Source organism: Engystomops pustulosus, chromosome 3 (genome assembly GCF_040894005.1).
Source record: "Engystomops pustulosus chromosome 3, aEngPut4.maternal, whole genome shotgun sequence".
In the NCBI taxonomy this organism is placed as follows: Eukaryota; Metazoa; Chordata; class Amphibia; order Anura; family Leptodactylidae; genus Engystomops; species Engystomops pustulosus.
Window position 1 is genome coordinate 210,951,806 of NC_092413.1, and position 25,422 is coordinate 210,977,227.

Sequence of the window (25,422 nt, forward strand, 5' to 3'; positions counted from 1 at the left end):
CAGTCCCCCCTGTATATAGAGCAGCCCCCAGTCCCCCCTGTATATAGAGCAGCCCCCAGTCCTCCCTGTATATAGAGCAGCCCCCAGTCCCCCCTGTATATAGAGCAGCCCCCAGTCCCCCCTGTATATAGAGCAGCCCCCAGTCCCCCCTGTATATAGAGCAGCCCCCAGTCGCTCCTGTATATAGAGCAGCCCCCAGTCCCTCCTGTATATAGAGCAGCCCCCCCTGTATATACCGGCGCGCTGTTGTATACGGTGATGAGGTAAGTTCTCAGGTTCACCTCACGGTGTGGGCGGGAAGCGCTGCGGTCGGGCGCTCTCTGATTGGCCGCTCAGGCTGAGCGCTATGCGCCTGTGTAGCGGAGCGGTGCGGGCGGGGGCAGAGCAGGAGAGGACACACAGCTGATCTGCTGCTGCTGCAGGTAGGTGACAGCCCGAGCTCCGGGGGACCGCAGTGTTATTGTAGCAGGTGAGGCAGCAGGGGCTGCTGATGGGTGCCCGGCTGCTGCACAGAGGGCACTGCCAATACCTGCCTGCGGAGAATAGACAGCAGAGGTCACTGTGTGACTGCAGGGAGATGGGCACTGCCTGGTACAGCAGGGGGTTATACTGGGCATCGGGCACTGCCTGGTACAGCAGGGGGTGATACTGGGCATGGGGCACTGCTTGGTACAGCAGGGGGTGATACTGGGCATGGGGCACTGCTTGGTACAGCAGGGGGTGATACTGGGCATGGGGCACTGCCTGGTACAGCAGGGGTGATACTGGGCATGGGGCACTGCCTGGTACAGCAGGGGGTGGTACTGGGCATGGGGCACTGCTTGGTACAGCAGGGGGTGATACTGGACATGGGGCACTGCCTGGTACAGCAGGGGGTGATACTGGGCATCGGGCACTGCTTGGTACAGCAGGGGGTGATACTGGGCATGGGGCACTGCCTGGTACAGCAGGGGGTGATACTGGGCATGGGGCATTGCCTGGTACAGCAGGGGGTGATACTGGACATCGGGCACTGCCTGGTACAGCAGGGGGTAATACTGGGCATGGGGCACTGCCTGGTACTGCAGGGGGTGATACTGGGCATCGGGCACCGCCTGATACAGCAGGGGGTGATACTGGGCATTGGGCACTGCCTTGTACAGCAGGGGGTGATACTGGGCATGGGGCACTGCCTGGTACAGCAGGGGGTGATACTGGGAATGGGGCACTGCCTGTACAGCAGGGGGTGATACTGGGCATCGGGCACTGATTGGTACAGCAGGGGGTGATACTGGGCATGGGGCACTGCCTGGTACAGCAGGGGGTAATACTGCCTGGTAAAGCAGGGGGTGATACTGGGCATCGGGCACTGCCTGGTACAGCAGGGGGTGATACTGGGCATGGGGCACTGCCTGGTACAGCAGGGGGTGATACTGGGCATCGGGCACTGCCTGGTACAGTAGGGGGTGATACTGGGCATCGGGCACTGCCTGGTACAGCAGGGGGTAATACTGCCTGGTAATGCACGGGGTGATAGTGGGCATGGGGCACTGCTTGGTACAGCAGGGGGTAATACTGCTTGGTACAGCACGGGGTGATAGTGGGCATGGGGCACTGCTTGGTACAGCAGGGGGTAATACTGCCTGGTACAGCAAGGGGTGATAGTGGGCATGGGGCACTGCTTGGTACAGCAGGGGGTAATACTGCCTGGTACAGCAGGGGGTGATAGTGGGCATGGGGCACTGCTTGGTACAGCAAGGGGTAATACTGCCTGGTACAGCAGGGGGTGATACTGGGCATCGGGCACTGCCTGGTACAGCAAGGGGTGATACTGGGCATCGGGCACTGCCTGGTACAGCAGGGGTAATACTGGGCATGGGGCACTGCCTGGTACAGCAGGGGTTGATACTGGACATGGGGCACTGCCTGGTACAGCAGGGGGTGATACTGGGCATGGGGCACTGCTTGGTACAGCAGGGGGTAATACTGCCTGGTACAGCAGGGGGTGATACTGGGCATGGGGCACTGCTTGGTACAGCAGGGGGTAATAGTGCCTGGTACAGCAGGGGGTGATACTGGGCATCAGCACTGCCTGGTACAGCAGGGGGTGATACTGGGCATCGGGCACTGCCTTGTACACCAATGGGTGATACTGGGCATCGGGCACTGCCTGGTACAGCAGGGGGTGATACTGGACATCAGGGCACTCTCTGGTACGGCAGGGGGAGATACTGGACATGGGGGCATTGTCTGGTACAGCAGGGGGTGATACTGGACATGGGGCACTGCCTGGTACAGCAGGGGGTGATACTGGGCATGGGGCACTGCCTGGTACAGAAGGGGGTGATACTGGGCATGGGGCACTGCCTGGTAGAGCAAGGGGTGATACTGGGCATGGGGCACTGCCTGGTACAGCAGGGGGTGATACTGGGCATGGGGCACTGCCTGGTACAGCAGGGGTGATACTGGGCATGGGGCACTGCTTGGTACAGCAGGGGGTGATACTGGGCATGGGGCACTGCCTGGTACAGCAAGGGGTGATACTGGGCATAGGGCACTGCCTGGTACAGCAGGGGGTAATACTGGGCATCGGGCACTGCCTGGTACAGCAGGGGGTAATACTGGGCATCGGGCACTGCCTGGTACAGCAGGGGGTGATAGGGGGTGAAATCTGTACAGAGGGTCAGGGGTAACATGGCTTCATCTCCCAGGAGCTTGGAAAAAATATAAAGAAGTTGTAGATGGCGCCTCCTGTGTCTATAATATAAAATCTATCTCTATCCTTTTTATCACTGTCCCACTATCTGTACATCTTTCTGATATGGATATACTTTGTATCTATTTAAAAATTAGAAAATAGGCAGCACTGAAAAACAAAGTGAAAAATGATTCAATCGCCTGTGCAGGGACGTTGTGGCTCCATACACAGTGTATCCACTAATCCATGAGAGCCCTAAAGTCAGGACCCCAACCCAAAACGTATCATTTACTAACAGTCCTTTAGGGGTCTCTAAATATCCAACAAGTGGGAGTTGTACTGCGGTGACCACCACTAGAGAGCAGCGACAATGACAACATGAATGATTTTTAGCTTTGATAATTTTAGGTCTTTTTTTTCTAAAGGGGCTTATTTAACCCTCTTAGCGAAAACGGGACGCGATAAAGAAGTAAGCGCACAGTCAATAGGAAGTGAAGGGGGAAATGATGAATGATCAACTCCGTCTATAGTAAGAATGTCTAGTTTAACCCCAAAAAACACTACATTTTTGGTGTATTGGCAACATCTTTGGTGCAATGGAGGCCACACCCTTTTCCACTGAAAAGCCACACCCCTTTTTGTGTAGCTATAACACTTTAAACATGCAAGTCATATAAGTGGCGCAAACTGTCGTCTAATACTTGATTAACGGCATGTAAGGCATATTAGGGTGAGTTCACATTATGTATTTCGACATGGAGTTTCTTCTGGAAAAGTTAACCTTCCATTCTGGTGGGCAGTAAATTTTGCAGGTAGCAGGTTATAGAGCAGGAGGAGCTGAGCAGATTGTACATAGTGTCCTATCTGCAGGCAGCATGTTATAGAACAGGAGGAGCTGAGCAGATTGTACATAGTGTCCTATCTGCAGGCAGCATGTTATAGAACAGGAGGAACTGAGTAGATTGTACATAGTGTCCTATCTGCAGGTAGCATGTTATAGAGGAGGAGGAGGAGCTGAGCATATTGTATATAGTGTCCTATCTGCAGGCAGCATGTTATAGAGCAGGAGGAGCTGAGCAGATTGTACATAGTATCCTATCTGCAGGCAGCATGTTATAGAACAGGAGGAGCTGAGCAGATTGTACATTGTGTCCTATCTGCAGGCAGAATATTATAGAGCAGGGGGAGCTGAGCAGATTGTACATAGTGTCCTATATGCAACCAGTTTGTTATAGAACAGGAGGAGCTGAGCAGATTGTACATAGTGTCCTATCTGCAGGCAGCATGTTACGGAGCAGGAGGTGCTGAGCAGATTCTACATATTGTCCTATCTGCAGGCAGCATGTTATAAAACAGGAGGAACTGAGCAGATTGTACACAGTGTCCTATCTGCAGGCAGCATGTTATAGAACAGGAGGAGCTGAGCAGATTGTAAACAGTGTCCTTTCTGATGCCAACATCTTATAGAGCAGGAGGAGCTGAGCAGATTGTACATAGTTTCCTATCTGCAGGCAGCATGTTAAAGAGCAGGAGGAGCGGAGCAGATTTTACATAGTGTCCTATCTGCAGGGAACATGTTATAGAACAGGAGGAGCTGAGCAGATTGTACACAGTGTCCTATCTGCAGGCAGCATGTTATAGAGCAGGAGGAGCTGAGCAGATTTTACATAGTGTCCTATCTGCAAGGAGCATGTTATGGAACTGGAGGAGCTGAGCAGATTGTACATAGTGTCCTGTCTGCAGGCAGCAGGTTATAGAGCAGGAGGAGCTGAGCACATTGTACACTGTGTCCTATCTGATGCCAGCATGTTTGGTCATGTAACCCCTGAGAGTGTGAGATCCTTGATGTGTCTCCTGAGAACCGCTGGTGTTGTATATGTGTCACCAGGGTATACACTCTGTTTACGATGCATGGTGTCCTGTATATGTTGGAAAATAAGCAGTTGCCGATAGCTACCGGTCAATTAACTCCTGTTGTGATCTGCCACTGCTCCAACCCCATCAGATAAATCGTCCCCATTATTTATAGTCAGCCATATCTAGCAAACAGTGTGATGCTCCGGTGCCTCCCGCAGACTGAGAATGTATGGCTGCATATAGATAGAAGAGAGTCACATTATAGCAGCAGCTGAGGTGGATATTGCGAGGTTCTGCGGCAGCTGAGGCTTGTATTGCGAGGTTCTGTGATATTTGAGGCTTGCATTCTGAGGTTCTGCAGCAGCTGAGTTGTGTATTGCGGCGTTCTGCTGCAGTTTCAGTGTGTTTTTTGAGGTTCTGCAGCAGCTGAGGTGTGTCTTGCGAGGTTCTCCGGCAGCTGATGTGGGTATTGTGAGGTTCTGCAGCAGCTGAGGTGTGTATTGTGAGTTTCTACAGCAGCTGACGTGTGTATTGTGAGTTTCTACAGCAGCTGAGGTGTGTATTGTGTGGTTCTGCAGCAGCTGAGGTGTGTATTATGATGTTCTGCAGCAGCTGAGGTGGGCATTGCGAGGTTCTGCGGCAGCTGAGGTGGGTATTTTGAGGTTCTGCAGCAGCTGAGGTGTGTATTGTGAGGTTCTGTGGCAGCTGAGGTGGGCATTGTGAGGTTCTGCAGCAGCTGAGGTGTGTATTGTGAGGTTCTGCAGCAGCTGAGGTGTGTATTGTGAGGTTCTGCAGCAGCTAAGGTGGGCATTGTGAAGTTCTGCAGCAGCTGCAGTGTGTATTGTGAGGTTTTGCAGCAGCTGAGGTGTGTATTGTGAGGTTCTGCAGCAGCTGAGGTGGGTATTTTGAGGTTCTGCAGCAGCTAAGGTGGGCATTGTAAGGTTCTGCAGCAGCTGAGGTGTGTATTGTGAGGTTCTGCAGCAGCTAAGTTGGGCATTGTGAAGTTCTGCAGCAGCTGCAGTGTGTATTGTGAGGTTTTGCAGCAGCTGAGGTGTGTATTGTGAGGTTCTGCAGCAGCTAAGGTGGGCATAGTGAAGTTCTGCAGCAGCTGCAGTGTGTATTGTGAGGTTTTGCAGCAGCTGAGGTGTGTATTGTGAGGTTCTGCAGCAGCTGAGGTGGGTATTTTGAGGTTCTGCAGCAGCTAAGGTGGGCATTGTAAGGTTCTGCAGCAGCTGAGGTGTGTATTGTGAGGTTCTGCAGCAGCTAAGTTGGGCATTGTGAAGTTCTGCAGCAGCTGCAGTGTGTATTGTGAGGTTTTGCAGCAGCTGAGGTGTGTATTGTGAGGTTCTGCAGCAGCTAAGGTGGGCATAGTGAAGTTCTGCAGCAGCTGCAGTGTGTATTGTGAGGTTTTGCAGCAGCTGAGGTGTGTATTGTGAGGTTCTGCAGCAGCTGAGGAGGGCATTGTGAGGTTTGTGACTCATTCTGCGGACAGAGATAAGCGTGTGTGTGTTGCTCCGCTCATCTCTGTATAGTCGTCGGCCTCTGACATCTTATTTAGTGATTATTTACAGACGTGACTGTAGAAACTTTCCATTGACGTCTCTTATAATGTCAATAGATTTTCTTACAATCTCTTTACACCTTGGGGAATTCTGTGCATTGCAGGTGTGAAGGGTGAGTGCACCAGATTGTACTCACTATTCCCCTGCGGAGAGGATGCCGGATATTTCTGGAATCTGCATTCTCTGCCATTATGTGCACGGTATTTATAGTGATAGGAGGCTGGTCACATGATGCAGTATATATGGGAAATCTATAGTGTCCCCTGGAGGGAAGGTGCACTCATGGCGATATGTATGACAAGTGATGAGACTGTGTCCTACCTGCTGTTATGTTACATCTCCAAGCATTCCCCGCTCTATCGAAAATCCATACTACTCCTATTGTATGTATACACTACAATTATCTAGTTAAAGGGATACATCCAAAAATTGGTATGGATTCAATTTCCTTAAAGGGGTGTTCTTCTCTAAACAGAAAACCCCCATGGTGGTTAGAGCAGTGATAAAATAAAAAAATAATACAAGGGTTACACAACTTACACTCGTCTGGGAACCTTCTTGTATTCACTTGGCTTCTGTTTCCTCTGGAGCGTCTAGGTGGAGACTTAGTAGAGTAGATCATGGAAGTAGTATCCTTGAGAAGATGTTGTGGTCAGAACTTGGGAATGAAGATGGACATTATTGAAGCTTCTTGGTGTAGAAGTAGTTGGCTAAGATCATGGTCTAGTAGAACATGATGGTAAAAATTGGAGGAGAAGTTTCTTGGTTGGTGAATAGATTATGACACGGAGTGTCATAAATGTTAAGTGTTCATGGTAAGTGGTTTGAGAAGAAGTTGTTAGGAATGTGAAAGTAAAAAGCACATGACAATGTTAAGAAGCTTGAGGAGAAGTTACTAGTTTGGTGAATAGATCATAACGCTGAGGACTCCTTGAATCCTAGGTCATAAAGATAAAAAAGTACATGGTAAGAAGTTTGAGGAGAAGTTTCTAGGTTGGTCGGCTTGGATCCTCATGAAGACCTTAAGTTCTAGGTCACCAATGTAAAACATGACAAAATGGTAATGAAGAGATGTTGCGGGTTTGGCTAGGAAGCTCCAGTTACCATAACATGCTGTAAATAAGATGGTTTAATCAGCCAGAACAAGAAAGTCTAGGTGAAGAAATAGCATGTAAGAAAGTGGAGGAGAGCATGCTGGGCTGAAATGTTGAGTAGGACCAACAAGAAGACGTTGAATACTCAAGCCTAATGTAGCCTGCTCAGAAGATACAGAGAAGGTCAGAAACACTGCAGAACAGTTAGAGAAGTAGTTGAATAGGTTATGAGGGAGACATTGATTGCTTGACATGTTGGGTTGGAGAAGTAGGTCATGAACGTGACTTTTTAGGTGGAGGAGTCTTTGGATAATGTACGGTAGATCATGAAAATTAGCAGTTTGAGGAGAAATTGATGGTCAGTACTTGACATTGAGCTTTGGGCTAAGTCAAGTGATTTGTATATGGAAAGGTTTGATGGGTCATGATGGTGAGTTTGATTGTTGGATTGGCCAGGTATCCAGGTACCCAAGATGTTCTTCTAGTCTAGTGGATACATGACTTGATGTCTATTCCTCTGAAATATAATAAAAGCACTTCACTGAATTAGAATTTTTTTTTTCAATCAACAGTGGTGGAACTCTTACCCTCGGGCTTGGGTTAATGGGGAACTTCTCTTGTTATCCAACATGAGCGCTTCAATATGTGCATCATTAATCAAACCAAAAACTTGAGTTCCTGTCCTCGAAGCTGCGGGTTGGAGGTTATTGATTTTTTTTTTTTTTATGTGTTGGAGAAACCCCAGAAGAACAACTACTGGTGGCACTGGCCATTCTTCTGTATCAATGTACATATCCATATCGTTATGAGAAGCCACATAGCGATGATTTGCTGCCAGACCCAACAAGTGGTGTCCATATATCATACAGGGGACGCGCAGAGTAATTACCCAGCATTCCCCATTCTCTCGGAATAATTGCTCCCAGTATCTCTGTGGTCATTAGCTGTATTGTCATTGCCAGTACACAGAGTAGCGGGGCAGACAGCGAGTTGGCGTGGTGCACCCGCGAGGCTTTCAGGCGGCTCTTTTGGGTGTCAGGTTTATCTGGGTAGTGACTGTTTCTTTGCTAACAAAACACGGCTTAGACACCTAATACCTCCAGGAATTCATACAGCAGCGCTCTGGTATTTTAATAAGGTTAAAACTTTTTCGTTAAAATGAAACCCTATTCATCAGAGCTCGGTTACTGCCCGGTGTGAATACGGATTATATCTTGGGATTAGGACAGTCCTGGCGGCATGTGTGGGGGCGCCAATGTCACGTCAGGAATGCTGGGAGGGTGACAAAGGACGAGTTTTATTTCATTTTCGGGTGCAAGTAAGTTTCGCAACGTTCTAGTATATTAGGAGCTCTCCATGATCCATGTCCTGCTCTCACACAGCTGCGTAGCCGTTACAATGTATTACTCCTCTGTCTTCAAAAGTCCTGAACTTTCATCTTCTTAAATCTCTTATGGACTGTTTGGATCCATGTTGTCCTCAGACGGTTGCATGTGTCCTTACAGTGTAACAGCGGTCTATCTTCACAGACCCTGTGCCGAAATCTGTTCTAAAATCGGCATTGACCCATGTCCTGCTCACACTTTTTTTTTTTTAGGGCCATGTGAATTTCATCATCTTTTGTCACTTTTTGTCACGTCAAGGCCACACAATTATCATTGAGATAATGCGATTACGGGAAACAGACGCAGCAGGGAGTGTCACATGACAGCTGCTCTTCTGTCTCTCTCATCCATTGATCTATAGGTGTCCAGAGCAACTGTTTGCTCGCTCCACAGGTAGTCCCCCTGACTGTGAATGCTGAGCATGCATGTACTTTCAAATGAGACTAAATTTATGATTCCCGGTCCTGCCTTCCTCTACATCTTATGTACAGGGAGAGTCAGAACTTCTCAGGTTTGGCTACTGTTATTTGTATGGTAGTTTTTACATACATGAATATTCATATCTTAGAGGGATATTCTGATCTGGACATTCACATTTAATTCATCTATCATATACATACATTTTTTTAATTAGATGTTATTAAAAAATATGTACCTGTAAGAAGATAATATCCCATAAATGTAGTCAAGTTCTCCTTGGATACGACCACCGCTGCTGGAGTGATTGCATAGAAAAACAAATAGTTTTTGCTTATGAAATGTTCGTGAGTCACTGTGTGTTCCTCAACCGTCTTTTGGTAATGAATGTTAAATCCAGGTAGTCGGGCACCTCAACAGTCCATATCTGGCCACCACTGGAAGAGTGTGGGTGGTAGTGGGCGTATCCAAGACAACTATCTTTCAACAAGATGGTTTTTAACAAAGGACAACTTGGCTACCTTTATTGGAAATTATCTTCACACAGGTACATTCATTTAATAACATCCAATTAACGAAATGTATATATTTGGCAGCTGAGTTCTAGTGAATGACCTGATGAGAATATCCCTGGGTAATATCAGACTAGGGTTCTTTAGGCCCACCAGATAAAAATATTCTGCTTCCGCCCCCCCCCCCTCTATTACCTATAGTAAATTAACCTAAGTAGCCTTCGAATTTAGTTGCCCACCGGAGGATCCTTTGATTCTCTGGTGGGCCATCTGATCTGATTACTGGAAGCCACTTCATCATTCATCTGGTGACCATGACTATCCTCATTTATTGTCTTTCTTCTCCCTGCCAGGTATGAGGGAAGACCCGTACTTTGCTGGGATGAGGGACCCCAGTTATTTCGCCTGTGTAGTCGGAGGTGGGGAGTTCCTATTGCTCTATCCAATACACAGAAGCAAGGACTTATCTGGATATTTGACTGAAGAGGACTTTCAAGGCATCACCGACTTTAACGACCTCCCTAATTCTCTGTTTGCATGTAACGTCCACCAATCGGTGTTCGAAGATGGAGCCAGTAAGGTAGGTTATTGGTAATATTAACTCATGTATCACGTACATGCTCGGAGATTGCAGGGAGTTGTAGTATCTTGTGGCGGCCATCTTGGAGATAACTCCACCTACTTTAGAAAGGCCATAAAGTTTTGTGAATCATAAATGCAAACTATTTCAGCTCCATTCTGTGAATAATGACATTGAGTTTTGTTGTATTCATTTGTTTTTAGCATTATGGATTTTTGTATTAGACACTCATATTTCGGGAATACCCCTTTAACTTTTCTCCAGTTACCTGGTTTGTACCCTGAGGGGTCTTTACTGAATTAGTACTAAGGGGGCCGATCGTTGGCATAATTGAGATAACAAACACTATTTTTGCATTGTGGCAGGGGGGCATTATCCTGCTGAAAAGACCACCACCACTAGGGGGCAGCACTGTCATGATTGCGGAGGATACTTGATGTGCATTGTTTAGCTAGAGTAACATTCACATGATACCAGGACTGCAGGATCTCCGTCACTGTGGATGGTGCTTGTTGTGTATAAGCTCCATGCAGTTGTAGTTTGTCCGTGCCGAAACGGCTGTGCTGTTTTTGGGATTTCGGATATTCCATCAGATGCACAACTTCTCCTCATCCCATTACCTCATCGTGTCAAACTGTGATGGCGCTACAAATCCCAGCCACTGTTTATTCCACTCAGTGTCGGACTGGCCCACCAGAGCATCAGAGAATCCTCCGGTGGGCCCCAGGTTCTTACACTTTATAATGGGCCCCAAATATCTTAATTTGGAAGTGAATGCAGTAATCATTGGATATTATGATCTATTTCATATAGGACGATTCCGATATTATAGATTATTAGGATCTTTTTGATGATACATCCTACATGATATGATTTTTTTATGGTTGAAGGGCGGGCCCTCAAGATCACCACCTCTGGTAGGCTCAACACATGCCAGTCCGACACTGATTCCACTGTCCATGCTGGGAGTTGTAGTACCACCAGCGTACTACCCATCACAGGGCTTTCTATTATCAGTAGAAAATCCTGGGAGATGTGCACTGAGATAACATACAAGTGGGTCATCCTGCAATTGATTAATGTACAACAGGATTATGTCTCCGGAGCAGCGCCGCCTCCACTCGGGGACGGGGGTCTATTTGTGGCTTTTTTTGTACATTTCTCCTGACATCTTAGGCTTGCCCTTGGTTATTTGCAGGATTCTGGATGTAAACAAGTCCTCGTACGTGCCACATTGTGTTAGCGAGGACGGGATGAGGGAAGGAGGGGGGGGGGGGGGGGAATCTGGGCGAATCCACGCAGGGAGAAAAGGTATTTCATATATTGCAGCGTCCGGGGATCCTGAGGCTTCTCCCGTTACATAAAGATGCAGTCTGTGCCATTATGTGTTTAAGGTGCAGCCCCGGCTCTGGACACACTGCGGACCATCAGAATTTCAGTGGTTTAAAGATGCTGAAGTTATCACCTTGATAGTTAAACCAGTGTAACTACAGTGGTAGCAGCCATAGCAGCATCTATGGGCCCACAGTGGGAGGGGGCCCCGACTTCTGGGGTGTTGGGTATATGCTGTATGTGGTGTATATATACTGTATGTGTTTGTATATGCTGTAAGTCTGTATATGGTATTGTATATGTGTGTGTATGTGCTGTATGTGTGTGTATGTATATACTGTATGGGTGTAGATGGTAGTGTATTGTATGCATGTGTGTATATGCTGTTTGTATGTATATGTGGTGTGTATATGCTGTATGTCTGTATATGGTATTGTATATGTGTGTGTATTTGCTGTGTGTATGCATATACTGCATGGGTGTATATGGTAGTATATTGTATGCATGTGTGTATATGCTGCTGTATGTATATGTGGTGTATATATACTGAATGTGTGTGTATGTGCTGTATGTCTATATGCTATTGTATATGTGTGTGTATTTGCTGTATGTGTGTATAAACTGCATGGGTGTATATGGTAGTGTACTGTATGCATGTGTGTATATGCTGTTTGTATGTATATGCGGTGTGTGAATAATGTATGTTTGTTTATGCTGTATATTTGTATACTGTATATTAATCTGTAAGTATATAAATGTGTGTTTATAAAAGTGTATAATAGGTATATTTTTAAGGGGGAAAGGGGGGCCAATTCAGAAATATACTAGGGGGCCCTGCCACTCCTAGTTACACCTCTGGTTCATCAACTCATAAGAGAGCTCCTGTGCTTAGAAGATGCAGATTAATTTTTGGGTAAAAAAAACCTTTGATCCTTTTTCCTATTTTTTGTTTCTGTTTTTTTACTCTTTATCTTCGTAAAGCTTCATAGGAAATCTACCATCAAATTCCATCATGATAAACCAGGGACATTTACTCACAGATCCAGGCACCGTGATTAGCATAATTATACAGGTTGATTTTGGAAGGAAGGAGGCCATGGAACAAATATAAGAAGATGACCACAGTCCCGGTGCCTGGATCTATGGTTTATCAAGATGGATTTTAATGGTAGATTTCATTAAACTTTTTTGTTTTTCCGCATACAGAATCTTGTATGAAGCTTCTGTGTAACAAATTTTACGTCCTATTTATATATCCATGCAATGAACTTGGAAAAAACTCAAAAACCCCCCAAAACATTTACATCATATTCTTGCCTACGGTTTTTACAACTTTCAGCGTGTGGTCTAAATGACTCCTCCCCTTTATTTTTTGCCTCGGTATGGTCATGAAAATACCTAATTTATGTAGGTTTTAATACATATACATTTTTAGTGTATTTGTCCACAAAAAAAATTGTCGTTCCGCCATATTTCAACGGCAAAAATGTTTTCATACTTTAGTGTACGCAGCCGGTCAAGGTGTCATTTGTGCTGGAGGAGACTACGTTTTCATTGATACAATTTTGGAACCTATTTGACCTTTTGATTATTTTGGATTACAATTTTTATGGGAGTAAAATGGCAAAAAAAAGCTGTAATTCTGACATTTGGGCACTATTTTCTGCTACTGAGTTTACCACGTGGGATCATCGTTTTTATATTTTGATAGATCACACATTTTAGGACACATAAATAACGTTTATATATTTTATATATATAATTTTCTCCTATTATTTCTGACCCCCTAGGGTTCTTTAACCCTCAGATCATTCATACAATATACTATGATACTGCTGTACTGCAGAGTATTGTGTATTTGCTGGAGATCTGCAATGATGTGCCTCTGGCACACTGCTACAGATCAGGCTTCATGACAGGCCTAAGAGTCTCTATGAGATCACTGATTGGCCATCCAAGACGGCAGCACCTACATGCAGCATTGTTTGGTGCCGGGGTCGGGTGCGTGATTTAACAGGTTAACTATAGTGATGAATGCTATCAATCTGTGTGCTCTCTCCTTACAACCCCTAGCATCACACATACTATACCATTGTGGTACACATAGTGGTAAAAATGGGTTCGCCAGGGTAACTAGAGAATACACTGGTGGTTTAAAGTAAAATCGGAGCATAATCTCTATTGCTCTGTTGCATCACATCCGATATGAAAAGGCCCGAACGTCAGATGAATAAGGACCATGCTGCTGGAACAGAACCTCTAAAGGTGATGGCACACATGGAGTTTTTGGTTCGTTTTTAAGCATGTGTTTTCAGTCCTTTTAAAAACAAATGCGTTTTAAAACGCATCAGTTTTTGACCATTTTTCATGCGTTTTGCTGCTTACAACCTGTTTAGCTATTAAGATAATTGGAAAAAACTGACAAAAACGGTCAAAAAAGCATACGTTTTTAAATGGACTGAAAACACATGCTTAAAAACGCCATGTGTGGCATCACCCTAAGGCTGTCACATCACGGCCCTCATAGATGTCTATTCTGCTTTCTAAAAAACATTTTCTACAGGAAACAAATCTACCAGCAAAATAAAGCCTAAAAAAACAGGGTCATTTATTTAAAGATCCAGACACAGTGGGGGTCATTTACTAAGGGCCCGATTTGCCGACGTGTTACCCGAATATTACCGATTTTCCTGAATTGCCCCGGGATTTTGGCGCTCACGATCGGATTGTGGCGCCGGCATGCACGCAACGGAAATCGAGGGGGCGTGGCCGAACGAAAACCCGACGGATTCGGAAAAACCGCCGCATTTAAAAGAAAAAAAGTGTCGCGGGACTCGCGCTTACCTTCACTAGGAATAGGCCGGTGTACTTCAGTGCATTACAGCGGGCCTCGGGGGAACTTCAGCGCAGCAGCGCCACCTGGTGGACGTCGGAGGAACGACCTTAGTGAATCCCGGCCGGACCCGAATCCACCGCAGAGAACGCGCCGCTGGATTGCGAAAGGATCGGGTAAGTAAATCTCTTCTTCTTCTAAATCCTCTTTCTTCTAGAATCAACTTTTAAAATTATGCTAATTAAAGTCTGAAGGGTTCTGTTGGGGGGGGGGGGGGGAGTTACCAGAAGCCCTCCATATTTTAGTTGCACATGCTGTTATACTGTTCAGGAGCACTTCCGCCTCTCACTGTGTGAGATTACATCAGGCAGAGGGAGGGGGGAAGTGCTGAGGGAGCAACGGGGAACAATGTAACAGTCTATGAAGCTGCAACACGGAGGGGCTCTGGTAACGCCTCCAGAGCCCTTTTCAGAACTCATTAGCATCATTGTAAATGTTGATTTTAGAAGGAAGAAGGTCATGGGTAACAAATATAAGAAGATACCACAGTCACTGTGCCTGGATCTATAAGTAAGTGATGGATGGATTCTTATGGTAGATTTCCGTTGTACCCAATAGGATATAGTTAATTTCTACACATGTAACTGCCGCCCGATTTTCCCACACTGCATCCCATACATTTGTATTCGGGTCCTAGAGATAAGAGGGTAATAAGAGAGCCATTCAGGGTTTCAGGAAAGCTGAGATATTTTTTGGCTTTATTGTTTCCTAGAGTCCCACTATGTCTGTCTTCCAGTATTACGGAGGTGGAGGCTTCCTCTGCACATCCCTTTGCTGCAGCAATCTGAGCTGTCACTATTTTTAGGACGATGAAGGTTTTTTCTTTGTTGTATTAATAGCGCTTGGCCCGCGGCTGGTGGAAAGTGACCTCAGTGCGGGTAAATGATGTCAGCGCTCGTTCCCAGGTCTGGAATGTCCGTCTACATGTCCCTTCTCCCATCTTATCGCCCTCCTCTCTCCTTTTAAGGTGGACGCTCCCTGGAAAGAGCGCAAGGTTATCAGAGAATGGAAGTAGAGAAAAACGGAGACCGCTACATGTCACATGACCTACAAAACCCAAACTAAACCGCCATGATCCCTCCTAATAGTCCGGGGGGCGAAAAAGGCGCTACGGAATATGATGGTGCTATATAAATAAAGATTATTATTACTACCAGTCCCCATAGAGATTGTTATTTTTAAGTGTGCATCACTACAGGATTATGGGACCCTCTGAACTGCCCCTTTTTTCACTCTTGTCCCCTGTTTTGGTTAGGGTAAAAAAAAACCTACAGGAAAAGGGCTGGCATAGGCCAAAACAACAAAATGTCTGCCCATAGGAGACTGTCAATATAGTTGCCAATAGTAACCAGTGACAGCGCAGCTTTCATTTTTTGAAAGCACAAAACAAAATGAAAGCTGCGCTGCTATTGGTTAATAAGAAAGATAACACAACATGTGTGTAATATAATATTTCACAAGATTATGAAAGAGAACTATACAATTTTTTACATATCCAGGAGGTTATACATGTTTAAGGTTTTTTTTTTTTTAACTAAATGAAAGATATTCCCACACGGCTTCCCGCTATTCTACAAGCCGACACTCAGCCAATCAGTGACCTCCCCTAGAATTTCGGATGGGATTGGGACACACCCCGCAGGTCCAGTGCGAGAAGTGATGTGTAAATTTTTTTTAGAAATGTGAAACCAAATTTAATGATATTCTCCTATCCTTAAAGGGGATGTCCATCCGGTTATAAATCCTCTGTGAATCCCTATGTGAAGGTTCATCACGGCCTTTTCGAGACGTGGCTGTGGATTTGGTAGAGCCATCCATAGCCTTTTGCATAAAGGGGTGGTCCTACTGAAGTAATTAATGGCTGCCCTTCCAAGCGCTGGAACCCCCACTGATAATTAGTATAGGGCAGTGATGGCGAACCTATGGCATGGGTGCCAGGGGTGGTACTCAGAGACCTCCCTGTGGGCACTCAGGTCCTCTATTCAATTCTATGTGACGTCTGTGACGGCCATTCTCTAATTCTCTCCATTCACATAGGGAACATTTGGGGACACGTTATAATCTCTGGTTGCACTTCTAACGATCACATACTTATTAACATTATTTACTATATATTAACTATTTAAATACCGATACATATACAATTGATGTTCCCCACCACTTTTTAGAAAAGTGGGTACATATCGATATAAAAGATGCACCATACTGCGAAGTAGAACTGGAGCCAGTGTATGGCAGAGATGTGTAATCAGACTTTTGTGTGTGGTGTTAGTAGAAGCAGGACTGTGAAGAAATTTATATTTTCAGATTGTGGCTTCTCCAAGTCCACTGGGGGTGCACGAATAGGGTGCCATACGTGCTTAGACAGGTGAAAAACGTCCTGTACTTAAGTCCAAAATGCAGCTGTATATACAGAACAAGAAAAAAACATACAGTAGTGTAAAAGAGGCATAATATTGTCTCTGGAATGTGTCCCCATACCTTTTATGTGTCTGTGTCATTAGCAGCAGGACTGTGAAATATGGATATATATTTCTCAATTGTGGCTTCTCCAAGTGAACTGAATTTTCCCACACTGCTGTGCTCTGTGCTCTGTGCGGCCAGTGTCAGCAGTTGTCCCTGTAGCGATGTGTAATCATACCTTTTGTGTGTGTGTCAGTAGCAGCAGGATTGCTACTTTTAGGATTGTGGCTTCTTTAAGCGCACTGGGGGTTGTATTCCCACACTGCTGTTCTCTGTGTTCTCTGCAGCCAGGTATTGTAATAATCATACCTTTGTATGTATTAGTAGCAGCAGAACTGTGTAAAAAAATATATGTTTTAGGATTGTGGCTTCTCTAAGTGCACTGGGGGTGTGTCCTCACACTGTTGCGCTCTGTAACCTCTGCATTGTATTGTTTCATAGCCGCTGTGATTAACTCTAATTAGAAAAACATTAGCAGGTTTGCAGTTGTATATTACAGCTTTTTTCAGGGAAAGGGGGAGGGCAGAGACCTAAGAGCACAGCAGTGTTACACTTAAATCTAAATCCATTTTCACAGTTCTGTTGCCGTTTACACACATTCACCTGCAGGAAGAAAGAATAAAATCAGAAAAAAAATCTTAAAATCCAACACGCCGTATACTGTGTTTCCCTATTGATAAAAAAGAATTGGCCAAACAATACACATAAGATATTTATTAATTAATATTCTTCATATTTCATATCAATTAATGGCGAAATACTCCAAATATACCAAACCCTATGATAACAAGTCTCCGCACAGACCAGTCACCCGATACTGGATGAGAATCTTGATGTAATGTAAGTATATGCACAAGATTGTGACAATGCTGCCCCCTGCTGGTTTTAATAGTTTATTGTCATTCTTTTTTATTTTTTAATTTAGCCAATTCATGTTTAAAAAGTTTGTAAAAATTCTACCGCTCATTCGAAAAGACAGTAGTGTCCCCGCAGAAGCGCTGCAGTACGTTCATTGCTCATCAAGCGCCCTCATATGTGTACTGGCCGTGTTTGGTATTGCAGCTCACACCCGCTCCTAATCTGACGATTAGCGAGGGGGCCAGGTGTCGGACCCCCACCCATCTTCTGATATTGATCTCATATCCTAAGGGCTGGAATACCCCTTTAGATCATTTTATTCCATTCTATTGAATAAATGCACAGTGTAAAAGCATAAAATCGCTGCTCATAGTGTATGTGGGCTGTCATGCGGGCAACTCCGCTTCACATAGAATGAGAATGAGGAAGAACATAGCGCCATTTTTTGTATAGTGGTCAGACCAGGTTACCGCAGATTCATTTGAATGGGAACAAACCCGCAGTGACATGGTTTATCCACTACACAAAGAACGGCGCTGTCTACTTCTAGTTCCATTCTCTGTGTATCAGCTACGGAAGACAGATGATCTGTAGGGGTGCTGGGTGTTGGACCCACCTTGCATTCATTTATTGAGCATGGAAAATCCCTTTAATATTAGATGAAGGGACACTTTAAATAGATTCTGCTTTCCAAACCAGCCTCCCCCCATACTGATACACACAGATTCAGCAGAGCTGAGTTTGTCCTGCGGCTCTGATGACATTGAGATTGTACTGCAGATAAGCCGATCATCCTATTTGAACGCATTCGGCCCTGCTACATCTCTACCTCCATTTCAATGAGACCTACAATTTAGTTAATCTCTTTGTGATTCATCAAATACGGAGTGAAGGCGTTTTTTTTGCTGGGTTTGTAGATAGAAATCCTCGGTGTCCTGGTTTTCGGTTTCCATTCACTTGTATTATCCGGGGGATGTGTGCGCAGCATCCTGATGCCGGGGCGGACGCTCACACCGCGTCTCCTATGAATTAATGACGTCAGACACTACACTGTGAAGCCGGTGACGAAGTCCCCGCCGTCTCCTTTAAGCGCTTATGAGTTCTGACAGCATCAGCGCTTGTACGTCCCTCAAGAAAATCTAAAAATACTTTCTGATTCATAAAGTTGTCCTTGTCACCAAAGCCACCGTGAGGTTAAATCTTCCCTTTGAAGGTATGAGCTGTATATGCTGGTGGAGGACTGTGTCCCCTAACTGGTTTGCCCCTGGATCGCTCCTCAGTCCCTAATTCTAAAAACCTTCTTTGTTTGCACCCATCCGGACTTCTCAAGGAAGCCAAAAGGCTGCTGCCTCTTAAAATAGCCCAGGTATAGGTTGTGGCTGACTGAGGGATACTGTTGTGAAGTACCAAGGAGAGTAGTCAAAGAGTAGTCAGATACAAGTCAAGGTAAGGGCAGGTAGAATTCAAGCAAGGTCAGGTTGTAGGTTGTAGGCAGCAGAGATTCATGGTCAGTGGTAAGTTGTAGCCAGAATGGGTTATCAGCCAGACCATCAAGAGATACAGAAGAGTGGTCAGAAAATAAGTCAAGGTCCGGGCAGATGGAGTTCAAGCTCCCCCTCCCAGCACCCCCTCATACTGTGCCGTCCCTGTACTGTTCCCTCCAGCTTCTTCACATACTGTCCTCCCCCAGCTCCTCCTCATACTGTGCTCCCTCCCCAGCTCCTCCTCATACTGTGCTCCCTCCCCAGCTCCTCCTCATACTGTGCTCCCTTTCCCAGCTCCTCCTCATACTGTGCTCCCTTTCCCAGCTCCTCCTCATACTGTGCTCCCTTTCCCAGCTCCTCCTCATACTGTGCTCCCTTTCCCAGCTCCTCCTCATACCGTGCTCCCTCCCCAGCTCCTCCTCATACCGTGCTCCCTCCCGAGCTCCTCCTCATACCGTGCTCCCTCCGAGCTCCTCCTCATACCTTGCTCCCTCCCCAGCTCCTCCTCATACCGTGCTCCCTCCCGAGCTCCTCCTCATACCGTGCTCCCTCCCAAGCTCCTCCTTATACTGTGCTCCCTCCCCAGCTCCTCCTCATACCGTGCTCCCTCCCCAGCTCCTCCTCATACTGTGCTCCCTCTCGAGCTCCTCCTCATACTGTGCTCCCTCCTGAGCTCCTCCTCATATTGTGCTCTGCCCCGAGCTCCTCCTCATACTGTGCTCTGCCCCGAGCTCCTCCTCATACTGTGCTCCGCCCCAAGCTCCTCCTCATACTGCGCTCCCTCCCGAGCCATCGTCCGACGACACGCCGCGAAATTCTTGTCGCATGGAAGCAGCGCAGCTGCGCCAAAAACCGATTGCATGCGATACAATCCCAGCGCAGACCCCTGTTAAATACCTGTCAAAGCCGTTCAAATCCTGAAAACAGTGCACAGTCCGACAAAAGTGGGCGCAATAAGCCCCAATGTTTCAAACCTCGCTGATGGTAGTAGCGGCTGCAGGACTTACATTATTTGTTGGCCCTTGTCCATATCTCTCTTCTTCCCTGAGAACGGTCCATATTGCATGCGGTGCGATAACAGCTGACGCTCTTTGTTGTGCGGCCGCGTACGGAGCTCTTTGCTGTCTGCTGATGAATCTGCCGTAGGTTGGGGAAGCAATTAACCTTTCCGCTGGCGGAGAAGCCGCACTGCCCTTTTGTGGGCTCAACAAATCCGTGTAATGTATGAGAATGACTCGCAGCTGCCACTTGTGCACTACTGATAATGAGCAAGCGCGATATAGAGGAAGCTTTCATCCTCGTAATAAGTCACACAGAATTATTTATGGAAATGATTTTCCCCCAATTTTTTTTTTTAAACTGAAAACTGTGGAGTGCATATGTATTCAGCCCGGCCCCCTTTACTGCAGTCTTTTGGAGGATGTCTCTCCCAGCTTTGCACATCTAGAGGCTGGAGGTCCCTCCATTCTTCTCTGTACATGTAGAGGCTGGAGGTCCCTCCATTCTTATTTGCACATCTAGAGGCTGGAGGTCCCTCCATTCTTATTTCCACATCTAGAAGCTGGAGGTCCCTCCATTCTTATTTCCACATCTAGAGGCTGGAGGTCCCTCCATTCTTATTTCCACATCTAGAGGCTGGATGTTCCCTCCATTCTTCTTTGTACATCTAGAGGCTGCAGGTTCCCCCCATTCTTATTTGCACATCTAGAGGCTGGAGGTTCCCTCCATTATTCTTTGTACATCTAGAGGCTGTAGGTTCCTCCATTCTTCTTTGTACATCTAGAGGCTGGAGGTTCCCCCATTCTTCTTTGTACATCTAGAGGCTGGAGGTTCCTCCATTCTTCTTTGGACATCTAGAGGCTGGAGGTTCCCTCCATTCTTCTTTGTACATCTAGAGGCTGGAGGTTCCTCTATTCTTCTTTGCTCATCTAGAGGCTGGAGGTTCCCCCCATTCTTCTTTGCTCATCTAGAGGCTGGAGGTTCCCCCCCATTCTTCTTTGTACATCTAGAGGCTGGAGGTTCCTCCATTCTCCTTTGTACATCTAGAGGCTGGAGGTTCCTCCATTCTTCTTTGTACATCTAGAGGCTGGTGGTTCCCCCATTCTTCTTTGTACATCTAGAGGCTGGATGTTCCCCCATTCTTCTTTTGTACATCTAGAGGCTGGAGGTTCCTCCATTCTTCTTTGTACATCTAGAGGCTGGAGGTTCCCCCATTCTTCTTTGTACATCTAGAGGCTGGAGGCTCCCACATTCTTCTTTGTACATCTAGAGGCTGGAGGTTCCTCCATTCTTCTTTGGACATCTAGAGGCTGGAGGTTCCCCCATTCTTCTTTGCACATCTAGAGGCTGGAGGCTCCCCCATTCTTCTTTGTACATCTAGAGGCTGGAGGTTCCCCCATTCTTCTTTGTACATCTAGAGGCTGGAGGTTCCTCCATTCTTCTTTGTACATCTAGAGGCTGGAGGTTCCCCCATTCTTCTTTGTACATCTAGAGGCTGGTGGTTCCCCCTATTCTTCTTTGCACCTCTAGAGGCTGGAGGTTCCCCTCATTCTTCTTTGTACATCTAGAGGCTGGAGGTTCCCCCCATTCTTCTTTGTACATCTAGAGGCTGGAGGTTCCCCCCATTCTTCTTTGTACATCTAGAGGCTGGAGGTTCCCCCATTCTTCTTTGTACATCTAGAGGCTGGAGGCTCCCACATTCTTCTTTGTACATCTAGAGGCTGGAGGTTCCTCCATTCTTCTTTGGACATCTAGAGGCTGGAGGTTCCCCCATTCTTCTTTGCACATCTAGAGGCTGGAGGTTCCTCCATTCTTCTTTGGACATCTAGAGGCTGGAGGTTCCTCCATTCTTCTTTGTACATCTAGAGGCTGGAGGTTCCCCCATTCTTCTTTGTACATCTAGAGGCTGGAGGTTCCTCCATTCTTCTTTGTACATCTAGAGGCTGGAGGTTCCCCCATTCTTCTTTGTACATCTAGAGGCTGGTGGTTCCCCCTATTCTTCTTTGCACCTCTAGAGGCTGGAGGTTCCCCTCATTCTTCTTTGTACATCTAGAGGCTGGAGGTTCCCCCCATTCTTCTTTGTACATCTAGAGGCTGGAGGTTCCCCCCATTCTTCTTTGTACATCTAGAGGCTGGAGGTTCCCCCATTTTTCTCTGTAGATCTAGAGGCTGGAGGTTCCCCCATTCTTCTCTGTAGATCTAGAGGCTGGAGGTTCCCTCATTCTTCTTTGTACATCTAGAGGCTGGAGGTTCCCCCCATTCTTCTTTGTACATCTAGAGGCTGGAGGTTCCCCCATTCTTCTTTGTACATCTAGAGGCTGGAGGTTCCCCCATTCTTCTTTGTACATCTAGAGGCTGGAGGTACCCCCATTCTTCTTTGTACATCTAGAGGCTGGAGGTTCCTCCATTCTTCTCTGTACATCTAGAGGCTGGAGGCTCCCACATTCTTCTCTGTACATCTAGAGGCTGGAGGTTCCCCATTCTTCTTTGTACATCTAGAGGCTGGAGGTTCCCCCATTCTTCTTTGTACATCTAGAGGCTGGAGGTTCCTCCATTCTTCTTTGTACATCTAGAGGCAGGAGGTTCCTCCATTCTTCTCTGTACATCTAGAGGCTGGAGGTTCCCCCATTCTTCTTTGTACATCTAGAGGCTGGAGGTTCCCTCCATTCTTCTTTGTACATCTAGAGGCTGGAGGTTCCCTCCATTCTTCTTTGTACATCTAGAGGCTGGAGGTTCCTCCATTCTTCTCTGTACATCTAGGGGCTGGAGGTTCCCCCATTCTTCTTTGTACATCTAGAGGCTGGAGGTTCCCCCATTCTTCTTTGTACATCTAGAGGCTGGATGTTCCTCCATTCTTCTTTGTACATCTAGAGGCAGGAGGTTCCCCCATTCTTCTTTGTACATCTAGAGGCTGTAGGTTCCTCCATTCTTCTTTGTACATCTAGAGGCTGGAGGTTCCCCCATTCTTCTTTGTACATCTAGAGGCTGGAGGTTCCCCCCATTCTTCTCTGTACATCTAGAGGCTGGAGGTTCCTCCATTCTTCTCTGTACATCTAGAGGCTGGAGGTTCCCCCATTCTTCTTTGTACATCTAGAGGCTGGAGGTTCCCCCATTCTTCTTTGTACATCTAGAGGCTGGAGGTTCCCCCATTCTTCTTTGTACATCTAGAGCAGTGGTTCTCAACCTGTGGGCCGCGACCCCGGCGGGGGTCGAATGATCAAAACACAGGGGTCGCCTAAAGCCATCGGAGACATGATTTTAATGCATTTTTTGGCACAAATACAATATTCTTGTACATGGTTTGGGGTCACCGCAACATGTTGAACTGTATTGCGGGGTCACAGCATTAGAAAGGTTGAGAACCACTGATCTAGAGGCTGGAGGTTCCTCCATTCTTCTCTGTACATCTAGAGGCTGGAGGTTCCTCCATTCTTCTTTGTATATCTAGAGGCTGGAGGTTCTCCCATTCTTCTCTGTACATCTAGAGGCTGGAGGTTCCTCCATTCTTCTTTGTACATCTAGAGGCTGGAGGTTCCTCCATTCTTCTTTGTATATCTAGAGGCTGGAGGTTCTCCCATTCTTCTCTGTACATCTAGAGGCTGGAGGTTCCTCCATTCTTCTTTGTACATCTAGAGGCTGGAGGTTGCCCCATTCTTCTTTGTACATCTAGAGGCTGGAGGTTCCTCCATTCTTCTTTGTACATCTAGAGGCTGGAGGTTCCCCCATTCTTCTATGTACATCTAGAGGCTGGAGGTTCCTCCATTCTTCTTTGTATATCTAGAGGCTGGAGGTTCTCCCATTCTTCTCTGTACATCTAGAGGCTGGAGGTTCCTCCATTCTTCTTTGTACATCTAGAGGCTGGAGGTTGCCCCATTCTTCTTTGTACATCTAGAGGCTGGAGGTTCCTCCATTCTTCTTTGCACATCTAGAGGCTGGAGGTTCCCCCCATTCTTCTTTGTACATCTAGAGGCTGGAGGTTCCTCCATTCTTCTTTGTACATCTAGAGGCTGGAGGTTCCTCCATTCTTCTTTGTATATCTAGAGGCTGGAGGTTCCCCCATTCTTCTTTGTACATCTAGAGGCTGGAGGTTCCTCCATTCTTCTTTGTACATCTAGAGGCTGGAGGTTCCTTCATTCTTCTTTGTACATCTAGAGGCTGGAGGTTCCTTCATTCTTCTTTGTACATCTAGAGGCCGGAGGTTCCCCCATTCTTCTTTGTACATCTAGAGGCTGGAGGTTCCTCCATTCTTCTTTGTACATCTAGAGGCTGGAGGTTGCCCCATTCTTCTTTGCACATCTAGAGGCTGGAGGTTCCCCCATTCTTCTCTGTACATCTAGAGGCTGGAGGTTCCCCCATTCTTCTTTGTACATCTTGAGCCTGGAGGTTCCCCCATTCTTCTTTGTACATCTAGCGGCTGGAGGGGCCCTTCATTCTTTGTACATCTAGAGGCTGGAGGTTCCCCCCTTTTTCTTTGCAGCACGGCTCTAGCTCAGTCACATTGGTTTGAGAATGTTTGTGAAGCCTGTATACTTATGGTTGGAAGGTGAACCTACCCCTCAGTCTCAGCTCTTCTGCAGCCTCTACCAGGTTTTCCTCCATCTTCTTATCGGCTCTGATCAGCTTCCCAGTCCCTGGTGAGGATGACGTGGTCAGGGGTAGGTGCAGGGTTGTCCTGCCTCTCATCTGGTCCCAGCACCTTTCATGAGCTTAGGTTATTTTTTAAAACATAATGCCGCAAAACATTTTGCCACAACTTTATTCCTGATCTGACTTCTGTGTTCTTTCATTTTCATGAGTTTGTTCTCTAATGTTCTCTAACCAACCCTTGAGACCTTCAGTAAACATTTGTTTTCTGTTTCAATAGTTTTCATTGATTTTAACAAAGGAAAGCATAAAATCCAGTACACTTAGTAAGTGCATAATATTTGAACAGCTGGTTGCATACATCTTACATCACAAGGTTACATATCTGATGCTATATGTTCTCATAAAGCAGCTATATGTATATGCCGGCTATCTCTACAAGTTGCTTGTTCATTTAGAATTATGTATTCAAATAAATATCAACTAAAACAAAAAGGAAGAGAAACAAAGAACTCTTACAGGGAGTTATATTCTAGTTTGAGTCCGGAAAGAGAAAATTCTTACAGACCCGTAAGGGGGCGGGGGGGACTAATTATTATATTATAGTTGAACAGCCCATGTGGAGGACTGTAAGGATCGGAGATAGTGGATCCTCTGGAACACCGCGGACGATGACGTTAGCCGACACCTGGGACCGGAATCTTAAGTAGCACCTGGCCGCCGCA

The 25,422-nt window shown here is 46.4% G+C and overlaps 1 protein-coding gene across 2 annotated transcripts in view; it reads left to right on the top strand.

Annotated features, from left to right (window-relative positions):
• Nucleotides 1-342: 342 nt before the first annotated feature.
• RCAN2 (regulator of calcineurin 2) overlaps nucleotides 343-25,422 on the top strand; it is a 73,243-nt gene continuing 48,163 nt past the window's right edge. Inside the window, exons 1-2 of one of the 2 annotated variants that reach the window (XM_072143717.1) lie at nucleotides 343-422; nucleotides 9,858-10,084. In XM_072143717.1, the coding sequence (XP_071999818.1) occupies nucleotides 9,860-10,084 (225 nt within the window). In that variant the 5' untranslated portion in view covers nucleotides 343-422; nucleotides 9,858-9,859. The other variant, XM_072143718.1, reaches the window with a different exon arrangement.